General features: G+C 45.6%; 1 protein-coding gene across 1 annotated transcript; it reads left to right on the forward strand.

Moving 5' to 3' along the window:
* Window positions 1-11214: 11214 nt before the first annotated feature.
* On the forward strand, window positions 11215-20363 carry NCOA4 (nuclear receptor coactivator 4). The gene is made up of 9 exons (XM_056849897.1): window positions 11215-11356; window positions 13785-13925; window positions 14639-14727; window positions 15190-15298; window positions 17348-17419; window positions 17905-18051; window positions 18225-19226; window positions 19459-19548; window positions 20333-20363. The coding sequence occupies exons 1-9, from the start codon at window positions 11222-11224 to the stop codon at window positions 20336-20338; spliced, it is 1791 nt and encodes a 596-aa protein (XP_056705875.1). The 5' UTR covers window positions 11215-11221; the 3' UTR covers window positions 20339-20363.
* Window positions 20364-22812: the final 2449 nt, after the last annotated feature.

Raw genomic sequence — 22812 nt, forward strand, 5'->3', positions numbered from 1 at the left:
ATTACAGGGACATTTTTGATGCCATATGAAATGGGTATTAAAGCATATTCTAAAGTCAATATTAACTACTTCAACCCATTGGTTTATTATTCTATCACTAAAAAACTCCATTGATTTTGTTGAGAAATTCACTCATTAAAAAAAAGTTGCTTCAGGGGGCCCCTCCAGGATTAGGGTCCCTGAAACTTAAGCTTCATTAGTTTCACAGTAGATTTGCCTCTACCACTGATTGGTTATAACTTACACTTTGTGTGTTTATTTGAAAAATAAAGAAATCACTATGACTTTAACCCTATGTTACACAACAGAAGAAACGGGTATGAACAATTTTTTTTTAAAAAATGTCTCTTCTTCCTTTATTTTTCCGCCGCCCCCTTATTTTTATTCAACGCCCGCCAATTGCACCCGGGGCTACTACCGCCCCCCTGGATCATTTCAGTGCCCCCCAGGGGGCATTATTGCCCACTTTGGGAAACACTGGTCTATAGGATGGACCAAGAAGAGTACAAGTAGAAATGAGGAAAAGGAGTCAAGTCCTGGTAACGATAGGTCACTGAAAGTAAGTTGTATTGTACTGTGAAGCAAATTCAGCATTCATCTTGATGAGATCCAATAAATCCTTGGCAGTTATTTCCTTATGGCTTAAGTTTAAAAAACATTTAGGGCTGCTTATCACCTTTTTTTTGCATTCTTAAAATGTCTGTAGTGGAGTGTCCAGAAAACAAAGGGGCAATTATATAATTTTAATTTAATGTGGGATCAAATCTGAGTCACTGGCTATGGGTTTGGGAAGTTTCTTGCAGCTAATGTTTTTCCAGTTGCATCTCTGCATGAGTTTTAAGAATCTTTGTCGAACAGAGTAATATGGGAAGAAACCTAAATAGAATAAAACCTTAAAATAGCCATTAACAGGTTACGTGGTCCAATTGACATAATGAAGTGAGGTGAAAATGGATAAAAAGTTGTTTCAGGTTTCCTGCTACTTCCTACTGCACATTTTCCCTCAACCTTAATTTGGTAAGTTGTCCTGTGGTGCTTCATGCTCCCCTGGTTGTAATTGCAGAGGGAATTTTAAAAAATATATATGTTGTAAGAAAATTGCACAGGAGTCAAGTAGAGCACTAAAAGCTAACAACATTTATTTCAGTATAAGCTTTGGTGAGTCAGAGCTTATTACTTCAGATGCATGAAGATTTATTTACTTTATGTACAGCCTGCCTTTCTCCCAGAGACTCAAATCGGATTACACAGGGTAAAGCAGTGTAATCAAATAGTGTGAGACATCCAGCAAACATTGTGATAATACTAGGGTGCCAAAAACTAGAAACAGTACTAAAATACCAGACAAAATACGTCTTAACAGTTAAAAAAATGAAATTACAAGAAGTAGAAACAGTGTGGTAAGACCAAGATAATACATAGAGCAAAAAGTACAACATACTACTTCACAAGGTGTCTGTTGCGGGGAGAGGAAGGGAAGATAATTGTAAGGTGGTTTGAGACTGCTTAAAGGTAGAGAAAATCGGGATATAAAAACCAACTCTTCTTCTTTTATATATGTGTATTCGTATGAGTTTACTGTGGGATCTATTCATACCCCCGCAAAAAATTAGTAAAGTATGTTTCTAGTCTTTCTAGGGCTAGGTTTGTTCAACTTGTATCCTGACTGGCCTGTCTGATACACAACTGCTCAAGTATTTACAACGCTCATAAAGCAGCTGCAAGCAGACAGAGCTTCTGAGTGGGTGTAAATTGGTATTTGCTCAGATATTATGGGGCTGGAGTGGAGGGGTCTAGGTAGTGCACCGGAATCGCACAGTTTCAGAACAGCACAGGGAAGGTGACTGTGACTGGCACTGGTAACCTTAGGGCTTAATGCACATTTTCTTGACCTTCTCTGAAAGGAAAGATGGCAGGAACAGAAAGAACATAAAGTTGCAGGAGCCGCTGTTTCACTTGTAAGGAGCCTCAAGTGTCCTCTAATGCCTTTTGCAAAGCAAAACTCAACAGAGAGGCTGTGTTTGGAAATATTTGTTAACCTTTTAGTCCCCGTACTTTTGACTCTCAAACATGAGATATCGACAGGAGTCTTAGGATAACCTTAAAGACTAACAACATTTTATTGCCACAGACACTTTTGTGGACTACCGATCACTTTGAAAGATAGATGCGTTGAATAAATCCCCACTAGGAAGATATTTTTGTGTAGGAGGATGAGGAATGTGAGATGCAAGAAGTAAAGGGTGTTGTGCAAAATTCAAAAAAATCAAGAAAAGTACTGAGACCATTTCCTTGTTAACACCTGTAATGGGTGGGGATTCCCAGGTGGTGTTTAGATAATACTCTTTATGGATGTCAATAAGTTCAGCTGTATGTCATTGCTATACTACTTTTCTTGCAGTAGGTTGTCTGTTAATCCTACTTGGCCTGTTTTACAGTTCTTAGTGTTCCTCTCCTGCTTTGACTGAATTGATTACTCTCTTGATTTGGTCTTGCTTTAAATCATTAGTCTTGAATATGCTACTGGTCTTCTGTTTTATTTTCCTACCTGTAGTGAGTCATAAAGCCAAAGTCTTTGTTCAAACCAGGGTCAAGGTAGCATGAAAGTCAGAGCCAACTTACGGCGACCCCCTGAGGATTTCAAGGCAAGAGATGTTCACAGGTGGTTTGCCATTGCCTGCCTCCACGTGGGCTGAGAGTTCTGAGAGAACTGTGCCTGGCCCAAGGTTACCCAGCAGGCTTCATGAGGAGGAGTGGGGAGTCATACTCGAGTTCTCCAGATAAGAGTCCACCACTCTTAACCACTACACCATTCTGCCTCTCTTATGAAAGCGTATGCTGGAATAAAATTCTGTCAGTGCTGAAGGTGCAAACAGCTTCCTGTTTGCATCTGTTGCAACAGGAACACAGCTGTACCCCTCTGAAACTGTAAACATGAGATATCAAGAGGAGTATTGTATGTTGATGTGTTTTTTAATTTTATTTTCAATTATATAATAAAGACAGCACAAAAATACAGAAAATACAGAATACAAATATTAAATATTAGTAACCTGGGTGTATCACAAAATATTCTTTTAACCTAAAATATTATATCTACTTGCATACATTCATTTACTCTAAACAACCTTTAAGTAACTTAACATTACTCTTTCTATGTTTAACTCTAATCCTATATGTTGATAAATGTGAAATAATTTAGCTAATTTATGAAATTTTATTCATTGCATAGAACATATAGGTTTCATTAGTCACAATTATAACTGATACAATCATTTTAATCAACTCTTAATTATACTGATTAACATCTTACTTCTATATACAACATAATATTCTGTTTATTTACTGATATTTGCTGTAGAAAATCATGTTCTCTCCATATATATGTACCCTCACACCCGATTTTGAGCAGTATATAAGAAATACAATCTCCTTTTGTCGCGATATTCTTTGCTTGGCCTTCTGTTCACACAGTTTGTAAGTTTCACCATCACTGCATATTCTGCTATCATGAACACGTGAAGCTGCCTTATACTGAATCAGACCCTTGGTCCATCAAAGTCAGTATTGTCTACTCAGACTGGCGGCAGCTCTCCAGGGTCTCAGGCAGAGGTCTTTCACATCACCTACCTGCCTAGTCCCTTTAACTGGAGATGCCAGGGACTGAACCTGGGACCTTCTGCATGCCAAGCAGATAATCTACCACTTAGTCATGGCCCCTTACCCCAGTCTTATCCTTCCAGTCCTCTATTCCTGGCCATTCTTCAGATTTCCATGTAGCAGCCAATGCAATCCTTGCAGCTGTTGCCATGTACCTAAACAATTCTGATGATAATCCAACATTCGTAGGTACAGTTCCTAATAGCATATTCTTTGGCTTCATTACAAGTGTGGTTTTTAAAAATTACTTGGATTTCTGCGTGATCTTCCTTCCAAAACGTCTTGACTTTTTTTACGAGACCACAAGAGGAGTATGGTATTTTGATGTTGACAAAGAAAGCATTTCAAGATCAAACATGTTGCTACTAGCCGGGCCATTTTATACTTACTATCATCTTGTGCTTTTCATCCTGCTTCATCAGTAACCCTTCAGATTTTGTTGGTAATTGATGAGACATCTAGGCATCAGTCTCTTAGTTGCTGTGGACCGTGGCCAGTTATAAAGTGGAAAACATACTTCAAATTCCTGTGTGCCATTATCAAGAGCTTCCAGTGCAATCCTATGCGTAGTTAGTCTGCTCAAGCTCATTGAAATAAATGGGTTTAGATTCAAGTAACTCTGCATAGGATTGTGGTGTCAGGTCTGCAGGCTACCAGTGAGGTTTTTCTAGTCTAAGAGGCAACTCACAGATCATTTAGGACACTTTCCCACATGCTGAATAACGCACTTTAATAATGGTTGGCAAGTGGATGTTGCCATTTCACACAGTAAAATCCAGCTGCAAAGTGGATTGAAAGTGCATCATTTGGCATGTATGAAAGCACCCTTAGAGATGTGAGAAATTAAGTTGGTCTGGACTGGAATTTAAAAAGACTGGAAGAATTAGAAGTTTTTCTGGAGTTAATTTTGAGGAATGGAATTTATTTCAGGCCTTGGAATTGGAAGTATACTACTCCACTGCTCTTCCTTGGATGGTTGAGAGAATTGCTTGAGCTGAGGCAATTTAAAGAACACAAGAAAGAGGAATTTATGAATAGGGGGCAGTTGACCGATTTGACTGGGAGCACGATCTAGGCTAGTGCACATGAGCTCATTCTTCATGTGACTGAAACACCAGGTGACGACTTGCTTGTGCGAATGGGTAATCCCAGGTGGAACTTGCATATTTCCTGATACCATCAAACAATTATTTCCAGTAGTTCCCTCGCATGTTCAGCTGCCAGTGAATGTGTAACCAAGTGATGTGTGAACCAGTCCTGGCCCCCTATTCTGAAACACACCTTGTTCACTTTCAGGTTTATTTTGCCTGTAACATAATACCATTTATCTGCAGCCACAGAGCATTGGATTGTCTCATCATAGGGTTTTCAAGGTAAGGGTTGGTCAGAAGTGGTTTACCATTGCCTTCTTCTGCACAGTGTTAACTGGGGTTAGCTGTAGTGGCACTGCTGTTGTCTACGAAAGATCCTCTGCCATTGTCACCTTCCACTTCTGCTGCTGCCCAGTAACTAACCTTCAAGGATTCCTCTGCCCCATCACCACTGGAACTGCCTGCTCTTTTCTGCGGATGTGGCCATTGATCCCTTAAGGGGGTGGATTCATCTTCGTCTGGTGTCTCAGCTGTGATCATTCCATCTTGAGTGACTCTGCTAGGAGTTTAGTCTCTTGATAGAGTCTAGACCCCTTACGGTATTGCTCTCAGCTTCCCTGCCACACACAAACCCCCTCACCATGTTAAGTTGATAGGAAGAAAGTAGATCCCTTTGAAATGTGGTGTTGGAGGAGAGTGTTGCGGATACCGTGGATGCCAAAAAACAACAACAAATCAGTGGGTTATAGATTAAATCAAGCCTGAACTGACCCTAGAAGCTAAAATAACTAAACTGAGGCTTATCGTATTTTGGTCACATTATGAGAAGACGAGTCACTGGAAAAGACAGTCATGCTAGGAAAAGTTGAGGGCAGCAGGAAAAGAGATGAATTGACTCAATAAAGAAAGCCACAGCCCTCAGTTTCCAAGATCTGAGCAAGGCTGTCAAAAATAGGACGTTTTGGAGGACATTGATTAATAGGGTCGCCATGAGTCGGAAGCGACTTGATGGCACTTAACACACAACACACAGAACATACTTTCTTCAGAGGAGTACGCATTGCATGCTTTCTTCAGAGGAAATATGCCTAGAGCCTGGCTGGGCAGATTAATGTTTAAGTTGAAATATCCCTTAATATACAGTGATAAAATCAATAAAACATTTGCCTGTTCAGTGAAGCGTACAACAGGCTAGCTGCTCTGTTTGCCCTAAATCTAACCATTGTATAGTTTCGTTTCCCCCAAATCTGTCTTTGCCTTATTGTTATTTGGATGAAGGAAGGTAGCTTATGCAAGAGGTGCTGTGGGATCTATTGCAACATGTTGTGGCCTTGTGGTTTTGAACTGGCACATGAATAGGAGCATGTTTTTGCAGGCAAAACAAGCAACCCATTGATGGACTAATTATACACCTGCATTAGGCAGGGAGGAGAGTCATCTAAGCATTTTCTAAACATTCCTGGCTGATGCTTTTAAAAAGATCGGATGCCTTGAACAATAGCTACTACATTATACCACCGTGTGTTAATCTGTGTGTGGTGTGGTGGTGGAAAGTGTTGTCAAGTCACAGCCAATTTACAGCAATCCCTCATGGACACTTCAAGGTGAAGAGACAAACAGCTGTTTTTGCCATTGCCAGCCTCTGCGTGGCGACCCTGGACTTCCTTGGTGTTTTCCCATCCAATTACTAACCGGGGCCGACCCTGCTTAGCTTTCAAGATCTGACGAGATGAGGCTAGCCTGGGTCATCCAGGTCAGAGCAATGGCTGTGCTTAGCTTATCAAAGTTTTTCAGTGAGTGCAAATTATGGTGGTTTTGTGACACAAAGCTGCTTTTTAAAATTTTGAGCATTCAGGAATCTGATTGGACTGCTTGCTGCTTTAGAAATGGGCATGAAACTTAAAATACCATGTATCTGCATGAGGTGAGCTGCCAGGTACAGATTGTGAAAACCTGGACCTGTTATCTGATTTTTTGGGAGGTTTACACTTGTGTATATATATACATTGCACTAAAAACAGTTTTGGGGGAAAGCATGCCAGTTTTACACCCCTAGCCTATGCATGCAATATATAAAGCTGCTTCTGTTCAATCAGACCATTGGTTGGTCTAGCATAATGTCTACTGTGACAGTGGTTCTCGGGCAGAGAACTTCTGTAGCCCTTCTGTTTGAGATTCTTTTAGCTTGGAGATGCTAGGATTGAGCTTTCTGCGTTCAGAGCAGGCGCTCAAGCTCTGAACCCCCTTTAAAAGAGCAGGCTGTACTGAATTCCATACTGTGGAGTGTGCGTAGGGTTGCGGTCTTGAAGTATAGGATCGGGCTGTGTGTTGTGTGTAAGAGTAGAGCATGTGCGATGCTTATACAGGAGACATACCCCTGCCCACTGAGTCAGACCACTGGTCTGTTGAGATCAGTGTGGTCTCATCTTAACTTGAGATACCTGGGACCTTGAGCCTGCAAAGCAGATTCTCCAATGTGATCCAGCCCCTCTCCCAATGTAGGACTACCCTGACAAAATCTTCCCCTCAATGCACCTTATAATTTGGTATACCGTCAGATTAACAGGAATTCAGCAGCTGTGCACAGTCATCTCCGGAGTCCATCTAGGTGTATTGGGTGGCCAGTCCAGTGACTTGGTTTGTGCAGTAAATATCTAGAATAACTGAAATTTCTCTGAAAACTCAGGAGCAGGACATGGAAGCAGGGTATTCCCTCATTCAGGTGCAGGAGTAGCGGTTTGAGGTGTCGAAATGTATGGGACCACTTGAGACTGCAGGGCCAGGTGGCTGCCACTACCTTTTAAAATACCCTATGTTCAAAGATATCCATGCAAATAGACAGCTAACACCACCTTCATCCCTGCTGAGCTACTTTTCTACCGGTGGGAAGGTTTTTAAAAATATTGAATCAACAATCTAGCCACGGGCAACAGCTTTCCCATGTTCACTCCCCAGTACTTGTTTTTCCATGATTCTTTGCTTCTGAATACCACAGAGAATTGAGATTTGATACATAGGTTTATGTGGGCATGTAGAAGCTTGGGATGAAGTATGTGCAGCCTGAGTGTTAAAAAGTGTGGCTGCATCTCTGATGGCACTGGGGCCCGGCTGTGACTGAGCGAAGGATTGAGAGAGGGCTGCAGTGCTGAGCAGGACAAAGGCAGCTGCGATACGGAGTAGGGAGAAAAGACAGATTTTTTTTAAAAAAAGACCAAACAGATAAAAGGAAGTATTTCTTCACACAACGCATAGTTAAATTGTGGAACTCCCTGTCCCAGGATGTATGTGGTGATGGCTGTCAACTTGGAAGGCTTTAAGAGGAGAGTGGACATGTTCGTGGAGGAGAGGGCTATCCATGGCTACTAGTCAAAATGGATACTAGTCATGATGGATACCTATGCTCTCCAGGATCAGAGGAGCATGATGAATACATTAGGTGCTGTGGAACACAGGCAGGATGGTGCTGCTTCAGTCTTGCTTGTGGGCTTCCTAGAGGCACCTGGTTGGCCATTGTGTGAACAGACTGCTGGACATGATGGGCCTTGGTCTGATCCAGCAGGGCTTTTCTTATGTCCTTATGTGGGGGGGGGGTAGAGAAGGGACAACACCGGCTTTCGTTAGTAGTGACGGCTGGAAAACCCCTAGTTTTATATGTAGGACATTTTAAAATCTTATCTGTCACTTGAGCCCCACCTGCTGCCGGGTGTAGCCCACATACACATTTACCACCTTAATGTAAACAAGGGCCATTTATGCAGGGAGAGGTTTCGCCTTGGGTTTGCTGCTGCTCTAGATGCACATTTCCCCCCCATCCAAATGTTCAACAATAAGCCCCCGTGCAGAGTTTTGAGGATTCCGACAGGAAAAAAACGTGCATCTAGAGAGCGGCAAATCTAAGGCAAACCCCCACCCCCTCTGCATAAACGGCCTGATGGCAGCAAGTCCCCGGCAGGAAATCCGAGGCCGCGCCGGGAGGCTGCCGGGCCGCCCTCGCTCGTCTCCTGGCGCTTCCCCCGCCCCTCCCCCGTGCAGACGTGCAGAAGCGAGTCCCAGCTGTGGCGGCTCCGGCCACGTGTGCCGGGGGCGGGGACGCGCGCCGGCCCCATTTAAAGGCGCCGCCTGCGCTCCCTGGGTCAGCCTCTGTCTTGGCCTGCAGAAGGCGGCAGGCTGGGCGGGCAGGGAGCAGCGCGCCTCCTTCCCAGAAGGCGGACTGAGAGCGGAGGTACGCGGGCCGCTGAGCCGGGGCGAGGAGGGGAGGCCCCATTGTGCGAGCTGGTTGCTGAATACTGGCTCGTACAATGGGGCTTCCAGGGGCAGCCACGCGTATGGGAGGAAGTTTCAGTGGCGCCTACTCTTGAGTAAGCGTAGGGTCGAGCTGCAGAAGGGGCCGTGGTCCCCTCTCTTTCTCGTGCAATCCTGCTGCAGAAGTGTTGTCTGGTTCCCGAAGGAAACCGGTGTCTGTGGGTAGAGTGTAGTTTATTCGCGGGTTTCGTTGTGCTCGGCTGTGCTGGTGCGAGCAACGAGGATGCCCTTTTCTTTGAAATAGAAGTTAGAGGTAACGATATCCTTAAACAACAACAACTTCGGGTCAGTAAGTCCCGAGCGGACTGTCAGTCAGTTAGAAAGCATGCTTTAATTTCTATGTTGCGTTTCGCAGTGGCACGCTCATTAGATGACTGTAATTAAGATGAATTTTAGGTCTCTGTGTGGAAGCGTTTCATTAACACTGGGGTGAATAAATTGTCGCCTGAGCGAGTTCTGTGCATGCCTTTAAGGCAAAAACAAACGAACAAATCCGTGAAAGCATTTAGAATTGGAGTTATATCCCAGAAACGAAACATTATAAATACTCTGGAGTGCAGACCTGTCGTGATCAAAAGAACCCGAAGGCTTTGGTTAACAAACACTGAGTAAGTTTCTAGTCCGAATGGCTGCAGTGAACTCTCAGGAATGTGGCAGCCTTTGCTAAAGCCATGGAAGATACCACAGCCTGAATTCCGGTGCTCAGACTTGCAGCTTCTCCTGGTTGCTTTTGACCCATTACTTTTTATTTCCCTCTTATTCTTTTTCTATCCCTTCCCATCACTCCCAAATTCTCAGCTTGCAGTTATGTTATTGCAGTACTAGTAAACTAGCCCCTGTTGACATAATCCCCTTACATGGTGATTTTTGCATGTGCAGGCAGCTTGCCTTAACATGGAGGGTGGGCATCTTAGCCTTGCAGGCTGGTATGTTTCAGCAAGATTTATTATGTGACTATGCATTGACTATGCAATTTGGCCCTTGGAACAAGCCAGATGCATAGATATCTGGTGGAATTACTGTAGGAAAGCAATGTTAACTCAGGAGATGTGCCGTCTCCTACAGTAATTCCACCAGATATCTGTGCATTTGGCCCTTGAAGCAAGCCAGATGCACAGATAGATATCTGGTGGAATTACCGTAGGAAAGCAATGTTAATTCAGGAGATTGCACTTCCTGGAGATGTTTAGCCCTGACCTGGATAGCCCCAAACTAGCCTGATCTCAGCAGGGGCGGCCCTGGCTAGTATTTGGATGGGAGACCTCCAAGGAATACCAGGGTCATGATGCGGAGGCAGGCAATGGCAAACCACCTCTGAATGTCTCTTGCCTTGGAAAAACCCAACTGGGTTGCCATAAGTCGGCTGTGACTTGACGGCAAAAAAAAAGGAAGTGCATGGAAGCTAGAACCGTTTGTCACTGGCTGCAAGCTGAGGTTTTCAAGCTTAACTTAAATGCAGTTTGAGCAGGGCAGGAAAGCATGAAGATAGGCTATGCCTGTGACAGAACTAGCCTGGGCTCAGTTTGCCTGTGCTGTCCCCCCCCCTCAAGTTGCTACTGAGCCTGTGTGACTTATTCCTTCTTTCTAGCCTGAAAGGCAATTAGCTCTTGAAGGCTAGGGTGTTTAAACATTGCGGTGTCATCAATGACTGGACGCAGAGTCCATGGATGCGGTTGTCAAGTCAGCCCTCGCCACCAGTGTTGTTCCAGTAACCTTTGGAGCTTGTGAGATTGTGAAGCCGCTTCCCTCTTCCTCTTGTTCAGCTCCACTCTGCAGACCTCCCCTGCTTGTCCTGCCACTGCTTCCAGGTGTCGAGGCCAAGCACTGATGATTTGGCTGCTCTCCTGGGTCTCGAACCCCAGGGAGCGGTGACCTGGAGAGGGAAGACACTCGTGCAGAAGTGGGTCATGATAAGAGAGGCAGCCGGCGTGTGAGAAACCCTTTTTGGGAAAAGGAGGGCTGCCGGCCCCAGCACAGCTGAAGCAAGACTTGGGCAGCGAGAGCTTTCCGAGAAGGCAGTGGGGCAGCGAGAGCCACAAGCAAATTTTGGCCCTCGAGTCAGCCATAATAGCACAAAGTGCAGCTGGTGTGGTGCGGCGGCTTTTGCAATGTGCAGCGGGCATCTTATAGGTAACCCTACCTGTTTCTGTGCTTTAGAATTGTCAAGGATGAGCCCAGCCCAGGAGAGCCCTTCCTACAGCAAGGAGCCCCTCGTCAAGTGCCTTCAGGCAAAGAAGGATTTGGAGACGGCAATCGCTGGCATAGTCAAGGCAGAGCAGCAAGTTAAAGACAATTGGAAAGAGGTAAGCGAAGTGTGAGGGTCTCTGTCTTTGTGTCTCTGCTTTCCATCACCTGCTGTGTTATCAGTGAACTCGTAAAAGCAGTTCACACCTTCTGGTCTCAGGCGCCAGGCCTGATGGCCCATGTATCTTCCCCCCCCCCGCTGTTCTTCCTGCCAGTACTCCCTCAGGCCGATGCGGCCTTGGAAGTGTGATAGCCGCCCAGACTTCCTGGGATCTGTCTGATGTTTTGTATTATGCCAAGCTTGTAACTTCCCATAACAATAAGTGTGAACCCCAGTGCCCCAGTGCCCTGGAGTCAATATATTCTGTAAACCCGTATAGCCCCTCACTTGCAACTTTCTACCTGTGCCTGTCTCATCTCCTGAAGGCTTCAATAAATCGATTGTTTCTGTATCAACGTCTGAGCAACTGATTTGGAGAAGCAAACTCAGAGAGGGGGATCTCTCACACGAAGGATGGCAGCAACAAGCCAATTAGCCTCTGAATTCTTTCTGGAGACTTTCTTGATGCTTCTCCCTGCGTTCTGAAGTTTATCATCATGAAAGAAGCAGCGCTTCCTGCTTTATAAGTTTTAAAATACTTTATCATGGCTCACCGGGTTGTGCAGAATAAAATGTATGCCAGTGCGTCCTGGCAGAAGTTTCTTTACATGACCTAGAGGATTTTTTGTTTCAAATTCAGGGAATTGATTTGAAAACTTTGGAGTTTCTCCTCTTTACACCTTGGTAAGAAACTAAGATGTCCCAATTACAGTTGTTGGATAAGGTGGGGGTAGCTTATTCAGTGCATCCTGAAGTGGCATGAAGTATTTTGGGATAAGTGGGGACCGTGGCACTTCAATTTATTTGTAACACAACTTTGTTTTGTGTTTCTTGCCTTCAGTACATCCCTGTCCCTGATCTGGTTACCTGAGTTGGGATAGTGGGATCAGTTCCTGTGGACCTGTCTTGCTAGCAGAGGTGGCTTCTTCTGGAAGAAAGCGCCTTCCTCTGACACAAGAGGATTTTCTGTCAGGGAAAGGCTCCTTCTTCCAAGGGAGAAGTGGAATGGGATTTGCAGGATTCGCTCCATTCTCCTTGTTATGTAGTACGTCAGTAATACTGCACAGCCACGGTTGGGATCAGGTTTTTAGAAAGGATTTGGCATGCATGTACAAAATAACATATGAAAAGCCATGCTGGTTCAAACCAAGGTCCATCAAGTCCAGCACTCTGTTCACACAGTTGCCAACCCAGGTGCCTCTAGGAAGCCCACAAACAAGACGACCACAGCAGCATTGTCCTGCCTGTGTTCCACAGCACCTAATATAATAGGCATGCTCCTCTGAGGCCGGAGAGAACAGGTGTGCATCATGACTAGTATCCATTTTGACTTGTAGCTATAGATAGCCCTTTCCTCCATGAACATGTCCACTCCTCTCTTAAAGCCTTCCAAGTTGGCAGCCATCACCACATCCTGGGGCAGGGAGTTCCACAAATTAGCTGTTGAACTCTCTCCTCCCCCAACTTGCATTGCTTTCCGGGTTCCCCCAGCCCTAGTCATTGGCACAGGGGCCAGTGCAGAGATCAGTGCATACAGTTGGATATGTACCCTTTCTCTGTGTGAGTCGCAGTCTCACACTGGCATTAAAGGACTAGAGCAGGATACTCCCGTGCCCAGGGAAACATGAGAGCGAAACAGTGACTTTCTGAGTTCTCCTCTTTCCGAGTCAGTTTGGATGATGTAGCAGTGAAGCCGCAGTCCATCCCCCTCATCCACCCTCCATTATACAGTGTCGATCAGTGAGGGTCCTTTGCTGGAAAGCGTTCATTTTATCCAGGTCTTGCTCGAGTGGGCGGAAGGCACTCCCTGGCTCAGGCTGCAGTTTTTCTTCCGGAGATTCACGGCCCCCCTAGGTGCCCAGTGGCTCTGCAAAGACAAAAAATGCACTTGATACGACAAGAAATATTCTAAATGTGTATTACAGATCCCGGTTTCTAATATAAAGTATAGCTTAAATCGGGGGTCCCCAACCTTTTTGAGCCTGCGGGCACATTTGGTGTTCTGGCACGGCACGGTGGGTGCAGCGACAAAGTGGCAGCCATAAAATGGCTGCCGCAGGAGGCAGAGCCAGCCTCAAAACGTCTGCCACAGCTTCACTTCAGTCACACACTGGAGATCCTTGTGCTGTGGTGGCAGCTGCTGCCAAAGCAACATTTTTTAAAAATCCGCACAGCCAGTCAAATATCCAGTAGTCAATCATGCTTGCTGGACAAAAGCCCTACCTGGCCCCACCCACTTTCTGAAAACACTTGGCGGGTGCCAGAAAAGGTATTAAGTGGGTGCCTTGGCGCCCATGAGCACCACATTGGGGACCCCTGGCTTAAATGGAGCTTTTTATAGTGGCAGTGACCAGATCTGGTCTTTCCCCCTCCTCTCTTTCTTGCAGGTCAAAGCTCAGATTCACAACTGCATCAGCCGCCACCTGGAGTGCCTGCGCAGCCGGGAGGTGTGGCTCCTTGAGCAGGTAGACCTCATCCAGCAGCTGAAGGAGGAGGCCTTGCAGCAGCAGGCCCAGGAGCTCTACTGGGTAAGACCTTGGGTGGGGGGGGCATGGCCTCCACTTGGGTGATTCGCTTTGGTTAAATGTAAGAAAAGCCATGCTGGATCAGACCCAGGCCCATCAAGTCCAGCAGTCTGTTCACACAATGGCCAGCCAGGTTCCTCTAGGAAGCCCACAAACAAGACGGCTGCAGCAGCATCATCCTGCCTGTGTTCCACAGGGGCTTTGGCTCAGTGGTAGAGCATCTGCTTGGCATGCAGAAGGTCCCAGGCTCAATCCCCAGTGTCTCTAGTTAAAGGGACTAAGCAAGTAGGTGATGTGAAAGACCTCTGCCTGAGATCCTGGAGAGCCGCTGCCGATCTGACAATACTGGCTTTGATGGACCAAAGGTCTGATTCACTATAAGGCAGCTTCATGTGTTCATGTGTTCCCAGCACCTAATATAATAGCCCTAGCTCCTCTGATCCTGGAGAGAATAGGCATGCATCATGACTAGCATCTGTTTTGACTAATAACCATGAATAGCCCTCTCCTCCATGCACATGTCCACTCCCCTCTTAAAGCCTTCCAAGTTGGCAGCAAGGCATTAGTGAGGTTCCACAGGTTTAGGAGCTGGGTGGCTTAGCCTTGAGCTTGTGACCGCTGTGGGAGCCACTGCTCCATATCTAGGCTTCACCGATGCCAGGCCTGGGTTTTCTTAGAGGAGTCACAGGAATCATTTGTTGTTTTTGTCTTCTCAGTTGTTGGGGCAATTCAACTGTCTCATCCACCAGCTGGAACAGCCTCACGGCAGCAACCTTGCCAATCAAATTTCGGTGTGCTTGGAGAGGTAAGTGCTTCGGTGAGATTCAGAATGGCTATTGGTTGGACTCTGGATTATTTCAGTCCTGTGGGCTGTGCGATTGCATGCCATTTGGAAGAGATCAAAGCTCAAGATAAACCATGGAGAGCTAGCTGTTCCTTAATTTTTTAAAAAATCGGTTCTGAAAATCATGAACTATGATTCAAATATTGTGGTCCTTTTAGGAAAAGGTCACTTGCTGCTAGTGCAGGAGTACGACGACGTTGGGGTTTGGTTTTGATGCTATCAGATAAATCCTCCAGCACATGGAGTCACTTCTTTTTCACACCACAGTGTATTATTATACTTGAGTTCTGGTTCTCTGCCTTGAAGTCAGTTTACCTTATTTGTACTAACAGTGGCTCCATTGGCTTGGAACCGGGGAAAGAGTTTTATTGTATTCATGATGTGTCTGTTTTAAAAAAGTTTTTTAAATACTTGGTCCTGCAGATTGGGTAACTTAACACTCCAACCAGAAGAAACTTCCATCCTGAACTTTGAGGCTGACGTGTCCTTCCTTCGCCAGGCCATCACATCTTTCGGCTCAATTAAAACCATGGTGAGTGCAGGGTGGTAGGATGCATTTCAGAGGTATCATGTAGAATCCTGTTACGGATAAAGAAGGATCTAAAGAGCTGCCTCAGACTCACCCAAGGGCCTAATTCTAGCCTGAGGAACTACTGACTTCAAAATGCTGAAGTACACTTTTTCTTTTAAATACATTTTTATTTTCAAAACAACATAAAACAAAATGAACAATATGCACACATTATACATAGACTCAACTAAATACCTTTGGCAAGATATTTGTCAGCTGCTATTTGGAGTGGATCTAAATCATTCCAAGCCTTCTTGCGTATTTTCACAAATCATTTATAGATCTAAGGTAGACACCAGCCTTTAAACGGGAGGGGGAGACCTATACATAATCTCATACCGTATATACTCGCGTATAAGCCGAGTTTTTCAGCCCCAAAAAAGGGCTGAAAAAGCCGAACTCGGCTTATACGCGGGTCAATACGGTAGGGTAGGGTAGGGGGGAGGAGGGAGGAGGGAACTTACTGCCGCCGCCGCCGGTCCCACGCCGCTTCCTGCTGCCAAGAGCGGCCTGGGGCGGCCTCCTGCAGCTGCAGGGAGGCTGGCCCGGCCCTCGCCCGCCCTCGCCGCCGCTGCTGGCGGCCGAGGGCGGCCTGGGGCGGCTGCCCCGGCCCTCGCCAGGCCTCGCCGCCGCTGCTGGCGGCCGATGGCGGCCTGGGGCGGCTGCCCCGGCCCTCGCCCGGCCTCGCCGCCGCTGCTGGCGGCCGAGGGCGGCCTGGGGCGGCTGCCCCGGCCCTCGCCAGGCCTCGCCGCCGCTGCTGGCGGCCGAGGGCGGCCTGGGGCGGCTGCCCCGGCCCTCGCCCGCCCTCGCCGCCGCTGCTGGCGGCCGAGGGCGGCCTGGGGCGGCTGCCCCGGCCCTCGCCAGGCCTTGCCGCCGCTGCTGGGAGCGGCTGCAGGGAGGCTGCCCCGGCCCTCGCCTGATTGTGTTGCCGCCGCCGCCAGGCCCGCGCCGCTTGCTGCCGGGAGCCCAGGTAAGCCAGCGGGGGGGGGGAGGGGTTATAAGCCGACCCTCGGCTTATACGTCGGTGCCTAATTTTTCCCCATTTTTGGGGAGAAATTAGGCACCTCGGCTTATACGCGGGTCGGCTTATACACGGGTATATACGGTACCTTCATGTAGTATGTATAAGTGGCAGTATCTAATTGTTATTATATAGTTCTATTTAATATGCTATATTCAATCAGTGTATGTAATAAATGGATAGTAATACATAATTGTTATTGTATAGATCTAATATTATAGTACCTAGCTTGCTGGGGGTAAAGGGAAGATGACTGGGGAAGGCACTGGCAAACCACCCCGTAAAAAAGTCTGCCTAGTAAACGTCGGGATGTGACGTCACCCCATGGGTCAGGAATGACCTGGTGCTTGCACAGGGGACCTTTACCATTACCTTAATATTATATACTTTGACCTACCCAAATGGAATGAGTAATGTAGCATCATGTAACAGATAATATTTAATTCTAAACAATTTAATCCACTGATCTCAAAGAGACCTGATCATGTGATTCGATGTATGTTAAATAGCTTAGATTAGCTACTGCCTACAGTGTTTCATTTTAAAATCTCTTTATGTACATTATAGTATTCTTTCACTTAATCATAGTACAGTTTCCAGTTCTTTTGAAATTCTTCCCAAGGTCTTTTGTTCACGGTATTTGTCAGCTTGGCCATCACTGCATATGAAATGCTGAAGTACTCTTTTGGGAAACTTCCTTCTTCCAACTCCCCTCTGTTTCAAAAGCGATTTGGGTTTTGATGAGGAGTGGGCGTGTCAGGAAAAACATGGAACCGCTTGCAGAGCCCTGTCTTGGGGTGCCCCCCTCCCCAGCCGCTTGCGAGGATTCAGACAGAAAGTAAACCTGCACAGAGTTATCTGTGACTTGTTCAGACCTTCTCTAGCTCGCGTTCTAGTCAGGACAGTAGGAGCTTCTCAGTTGTAACTACTCGATATAGTTATTTTTAAGTGGAGTAACACAATCTTGATTTTTCTACCTTAAACAACAGATTTCTGACAAAGAAGATTATGCCCCGTGGATCTCTGTGCAGAACTCCCTTGGGAATGCCAATGTTGATCAGGTACAATTAAAAAGTCTTCTTGCAAATTCAGTTAGAAAGTCCTGACGGCACTTCCAATGGTTTCTCTGGTTTTTGCATTCTGTTAATTAAGTGAAAGGGGCTTAAGTGGTCTTTACTGGGGACGTGCTGTGAGACATGTTTGGTGTGAAACTGTAACTCCTGGTTTCCTTGCCTTACAACAGTTCAATAAGTGTTTGGAACCTGAATGTTTGCAAATGACTGGAGCATTCAGAGATCGAGTGGTCTTTCAGCTGGTACATTTATGTACCAGACAGAAATATTTAAGCATGCTGGGCACAGTTGAAAAAGGAAACAGAATTTTTCTGATTCCAAAAATATCCTGTTACACATGTTGAGAGTTCTCTTTGTAAAGGTATCTTTGTAAAGGTATCTTTCAGGATCTAGTGGTGTTTCGCCCACTAGCTTTTATTTTTTCCTGGACACTTGAACTCAATTTGTAACCGAAACTTTTTGTTTTACAATAGCCAAAGCCGGTGTATGATACACTGGGGTGCCCTCTCTCTGAGTGGCTTCTTGGGAGCAAACCTGACCGTGACTGTCTTACTCCATACATTCCCAGCAGCAACTCTGAGGACTGGCTTTTGAAATCAGATGGGCCAGAGGCCAGACAGGTACAGCCTCTTAGACTAATTTTAGCTTCATTTGACTGGGGAATTTAACTTAATTGGCTAATTCCGGTTGGGGAAGCCGATGCTTTGTCTATTACATTTGAATATCTGATGTGCAGGTGGAATACATTTACTTAATATAACTAAACTTTTGGAATGTTTGCTTTCATTGTAAGGATTTAAAGTCTTCCAAAGCTTGTTACTTGGAGCAAGCCTGGGGAAATCTGAAAGACTTGGAGAACTGGCTCCTGCAGAACCAGCAAAGAGGTGTTCCTGAGAGAAGAGATTCCCGACAGCGCAACAGCTCCACCTCCACCATCAGCTCTTCTTTTTCCATTGAAAAGATAGACGAACTGGAGCTTCTGGAGCAAGAAGAGATGGATCTTTCCGACTGGCTTCTTACACCTTCTGAATCAGAAACTGTAAATACCTTCTCGGATGAGAAATGGAAGTATGTGTTCAAGCCTTTCAGGGAAGAATACAATATCAGCGATTGGCTCCTCGGAGCTGATTCCTGCAATAACTGTTGCGGCAACCAAGCCAAAGGCGTAGAGATAGAAAATCTAGGGAATCTTAAGTGCCTCAGCGACCATCTGGAGGTGAAGAAGCCGTCCCCCAACGACGCCTGGCTCCTACAGCCTTCTTTCAGGGTGCAAGAGGTATGCAAAGCCAATGAGCCATGCTCTAGCTTTTCAGAGTGTGTGTGTGACGAAAGCTGTGAGAAAGAAGCTCTGTGCAAATGGCTTCTTAGGAAAGAAGGCAAGGATAAAAACGGCATGCCGGTGGTAGGGCGGAGCTCCAGCCCAGCCGCCGAGTCTGAAAAAAACAAAACCGCTGTCAACATCTGGCTCCATCCTTCTCGACAACCGACGGAAGAAGAGCTAGCTGCTCCCGCGATGAAACAAGACAACTCTGAGAAGATTGTAGAGCCGCTGAAAGAACTGCTCGAAACACCCTTGTCCACTTGGCTGCTCAAACCAGAGGTCAAAACGTGGAGCACGGAGGAGAAGGCCAGCCGGGAGAAAGCAGAAGTGAGCGGAAAGAATTCGTTGCTGGAGCTTCTGGCCCCTTTCCGCCTCCCGCTGAATGTCAACAGTTGGGTGTTGTCTGCACGGAGCACAGAAGTCACCAGCCAGCCTCCAGCGGAAGATAAATGGCTGCTGCGGAAGAAGGCACACGTATGTATACGGTCTTAACCACTGATTGCACCAGCTGCTTTTTAAAGATAGTGGAACTGCATCAAGTGTATTTTGGGTTTCCTGAAAAACCCAGGTTGAGACCTGTGCCTCCTTTTAGTGTAACTTTGTAGCCTGTATGTTCAGGGGTAGGGGATTAATATAGCAGTAGCTGTACTTTGGGGGATGCAGCTTAATGGGGAAATCTCTCTCACACACCCCTTTTCCCATTTAGGACTACGGCCTTCCTACAGTTTGTGATCTGTTTGCCTGCATGAAGCTGAATGGAGATAGAGAGAAATGGCTGTATCCGACTCCTTTACAGGTAACCAGCCATATGGCTATATCAGTAGTGAACTGAACAGTTGAAACCTTCCCCCACCCCTTTATTATTACACTGTATGCTCAATTCCAGGACTTCAAATAGGCTCCTGCAAACATCATTTGGGTATCTCTGATTCCTGCATAAGGCTGGTTCCTAAAAAGTTGACATCTGCATTCTTGGCAGCCTGCCTTAACTCCTTTTGCCCCACATCTGTTCTCTTGATTCCTGTGCCAAAGGATTTTGAAGCAATCATTTGATACTTCAATTATTGCACCATATGAAGGGAGCATACGATTTTGTCAGGCTGCTAAACTGTATTTTCTGCCCTGGCCCCTGCCTGGTGAATAGTCGGTCTAATGAGACCAGGGCCCTGCAGGACCTTATGGAGTTCCACAGGACCTGTAAGACAGACCTATTCCACCAGGCCTGTGGTTGAGGCCAGCTATGGTTTTCTTCATCAGTGCTGGCCTCCCTAACCTGCTCCACCCTAGCTGATTGCTTCCGTCTTACCTGCAGGTTCTGCATCTTACTTAAGACTACTTGCAGGCCCTATTGTGGCCTTATGTCACAATCAGATGCACCATATGTGATTTTTACTGATTTTATAGGCTTGGCTTTAATTGTTGTTTTAATAGTTTATGATTTATTGTGTATTTATGTTACTATGTGAGCTGCCCTGTTCCCAATAATCTGTCGATGGTTTCCCCCCTCCCCCCAACGCTGTCCTGTTCTTGTATGCTTCCAGTGGTCTAACACTGACTGTTCTGGGTTGTGTTCTCTCTAGATGTGAAAAGCCGGAAGCGTTCCAAACTAGCCACTTTTCTGCTGACCAGCGCACATTCATACCGAGTAATTGAGGTCTTACTCATTTGTGTGTTTGACCGGCCTGCCTCTTCTGAACTATGGACTCCCACTTTAAAAGTTGTATTGACTTGTAACTGAAGTATGAGTGCGAGACAAGTGTTGTATTTTTATTTTGGGGGGCTGGGGAGTCAACTCCCGTCACATGCAAGCAACATTATCCTTATACGCATCCCTTGGGCTTAATAGTGTGGATATCTTTCCCTGGCTTGTCACTTGGATTCTCTTGCAGTTGCGGAAGTTGGTGCTTTTAGAGCTCTTCCTGATGTTTGGACTACGCCTCTGGAACAATGACTTTTGTTTCCTGCCCCCAGGGGCCAGGGGAGAGCCGTGTATGATTTAATCAAGTCACCTCCAACTCTTCTCTTTTCCTTCCCAGTGTCTATCTTCTCATAGACGGAAGAAATCTTTAAAGAAAAAGAACTGCTCTTGTTGATGCTTTCCCATTGTTATAGATATGGACATACCGATTTAATATATCTTTAAAATAAGATCTCTGCATTTGATGTGAGACTTAGATTCCCATGTCAATATGGCGCACTAATCACTTGGGACTCCTTTGGCTAAACCAGGAGTTAAGGAAAGTGAGAAGAGGTTCAAGTCATTTGATAAGCAGTACATAAAGGGCCTCTCTGCAGCTTTGGTTGCCATTACATCAGGCGCTGATGAATTCTGTGTAGTATATAAATCGGGTGTGGGAAGGTTTGATTTTTTTAATTGGCCAGGAAGTAAACGAAACCTGTCTAGTGTATATTGATGCTACAAAGCATGTAGCCCAAGTACAAAGTGTTAACTTTGCTATTCAGGTAAAAACAAAGTTGTATAAATTTAAGCATTTCTCAGATGAATTACACAGTTTTGACATGTTTAGAATAAGGAACTTTCAAGTGTTCAGGGCCTAGAAAGGGTGCCCTGTTCTAGCACTGAATTTTAAATACCACTTGCCTAATCTTACTGGGTGGGTAATAAACCTGGCTAAATTGGCACTGATTCTATGTTCTTGTCTAGAAATGCTTACTGATCTGAATTGCTACAAGCTACACAAGATTGGTTCAGCCATCAGAAGTTTTTTAAGGATGTTTTTTTTTAAAATCAGTTGATGCTTAATCGTTTAGTTTCAATAAATGGCTCGGATCTTGAAGACAGCATATGGCTTAGCTATTAACAAAATAAGAAATGAAATGCACCCTTCTAAAAACTTGATATGTGAAATGAATCTTATGAGCCCTAAAAAACTTTCTTCACTCTCACCCTAATATTTGTTACCACTAAACTTTTTTTCATTAAACCATTGCTGTGAACTTAATAGTGTCTGTCTTTATATTAGCCGGTCTTTCGTGGGGGGAGGGGAGATAAAACTGAATCAGCGTCTTTCCTTAAATCAGCTCTAATGAGCATTGTAGCGGCCTTGCGATTGCATGTACAAATAATGCGGCTTTCTCTTGGCTTCAGGTGGGTAGCTGTGTTAAGTCTATTAGTGGAAGAACAAAATTCAAGTCTAGTAGCACCTTAAAGACCAACAAATTTCCAGGCTGTTGAGTCAGTGCTCTCTTAAGTCACTTCTGTTCTCAAGGGTGTGACAGTTGCATACTCTGCACTGCAATAATAGTGACAGCAAAAGCCTTCTGTTAACAGCCACCTTTACAATTATTCAGGAGCTGTAGCAACATGCAGGAAGCATTTGTGTCCTAGCAAACTGGCTTCTGTGACAGCAATTTACCTTGCATTTCTGAAAGCTGGATTCTGCATGCAGTGTTCCATGGGATATTTTGTGTTCCTGTGGAGTTGCAATACAAGTTAGAGATGACCCATTTCCTATCGTTGGGCTTTATGCCCCATAAGGATAAAAGCACCACCACTCAATTTGCAACTGTTCATTCACCGAGTGCTTGTTTGCGTTCTTCCTAAAAGGCACGGTTGCAATAAAGCTCATTCAACCTCCTGTACAGTTCCCTTATTCCCACTGCAATGACTACTTTCTTACAATCTGAAGAAAAGTCCACTGCTGTAAAAGCTAGAGGTTTCTACAGCGCTCGCTGGAATAGCTTGTGCTAGTATGCTTCCCACAGGCTCAGATCTTGTGTTTTTGGAGAGGAAGCAAAACTCAGGATTATTTTCATAACAGCAGGAAAGAGTCAGTAGCATACTACTGTACAGCTTTTGCCCAGGCAATGACAAATTTTCTTCCCATTAAAGGAGGGGTGGGGAATGTCAGGCCCGGGAGCCGTTTAAGGCCCGCAAAAGCATTTGGTCTGGCCCTTTGTGGGTCTTGGCAGATCTCTAGCTCAGAAGGATCTAAGGCTGGTGATCCATCCCCTCCCGCTGACAGGAATAGCCTCTATTCAAGGAGGGTGTGAGTTTGTTTTGCCGAGAAAAGGAACCTTTTTCCCCCTTGCAGAAGAG

Source organism: Euleptes europaea, chromosome 5, assembly GCF_029931775.1.
Source record: "Euleptes europaea isolate rEulEur1 chromosome 5, rEulEur1.hap1, whole genome shotgun sequence".
Taxonomy (NCBI): Eukaryota; Metazoa; Chordata; class Lepidosauria; order Squamata; family Sphaerodactylidae; genus Euleptes; species Euleptes europaea.

Excerpts from the sequence above, each read along its gene's own strand:
- NCOA4 (XM_056849897.1), top strand. The coding sequence starts at position 11,222 with ATGAGCCCAGCCCAGGAGAGCCCTTCCTACAGCAAGGAGCCCCTCGTC. Across the intron at positions 13,926-14,638 it reads AGGCCCAGGAGCTCTACTGG|TTGTTGGGGCAATTCAACTG; the intron begins GTAAGACCTTGG and ends TTGTCTTCTCAG. Across the intron at positions 17,420-17,904 it reads GGAATGCCAATGTTGATCAG|CCAAAGCCGGTGTATGATAC; the intron begins GTACAATTAAAA and ends GTTTTACAATAG.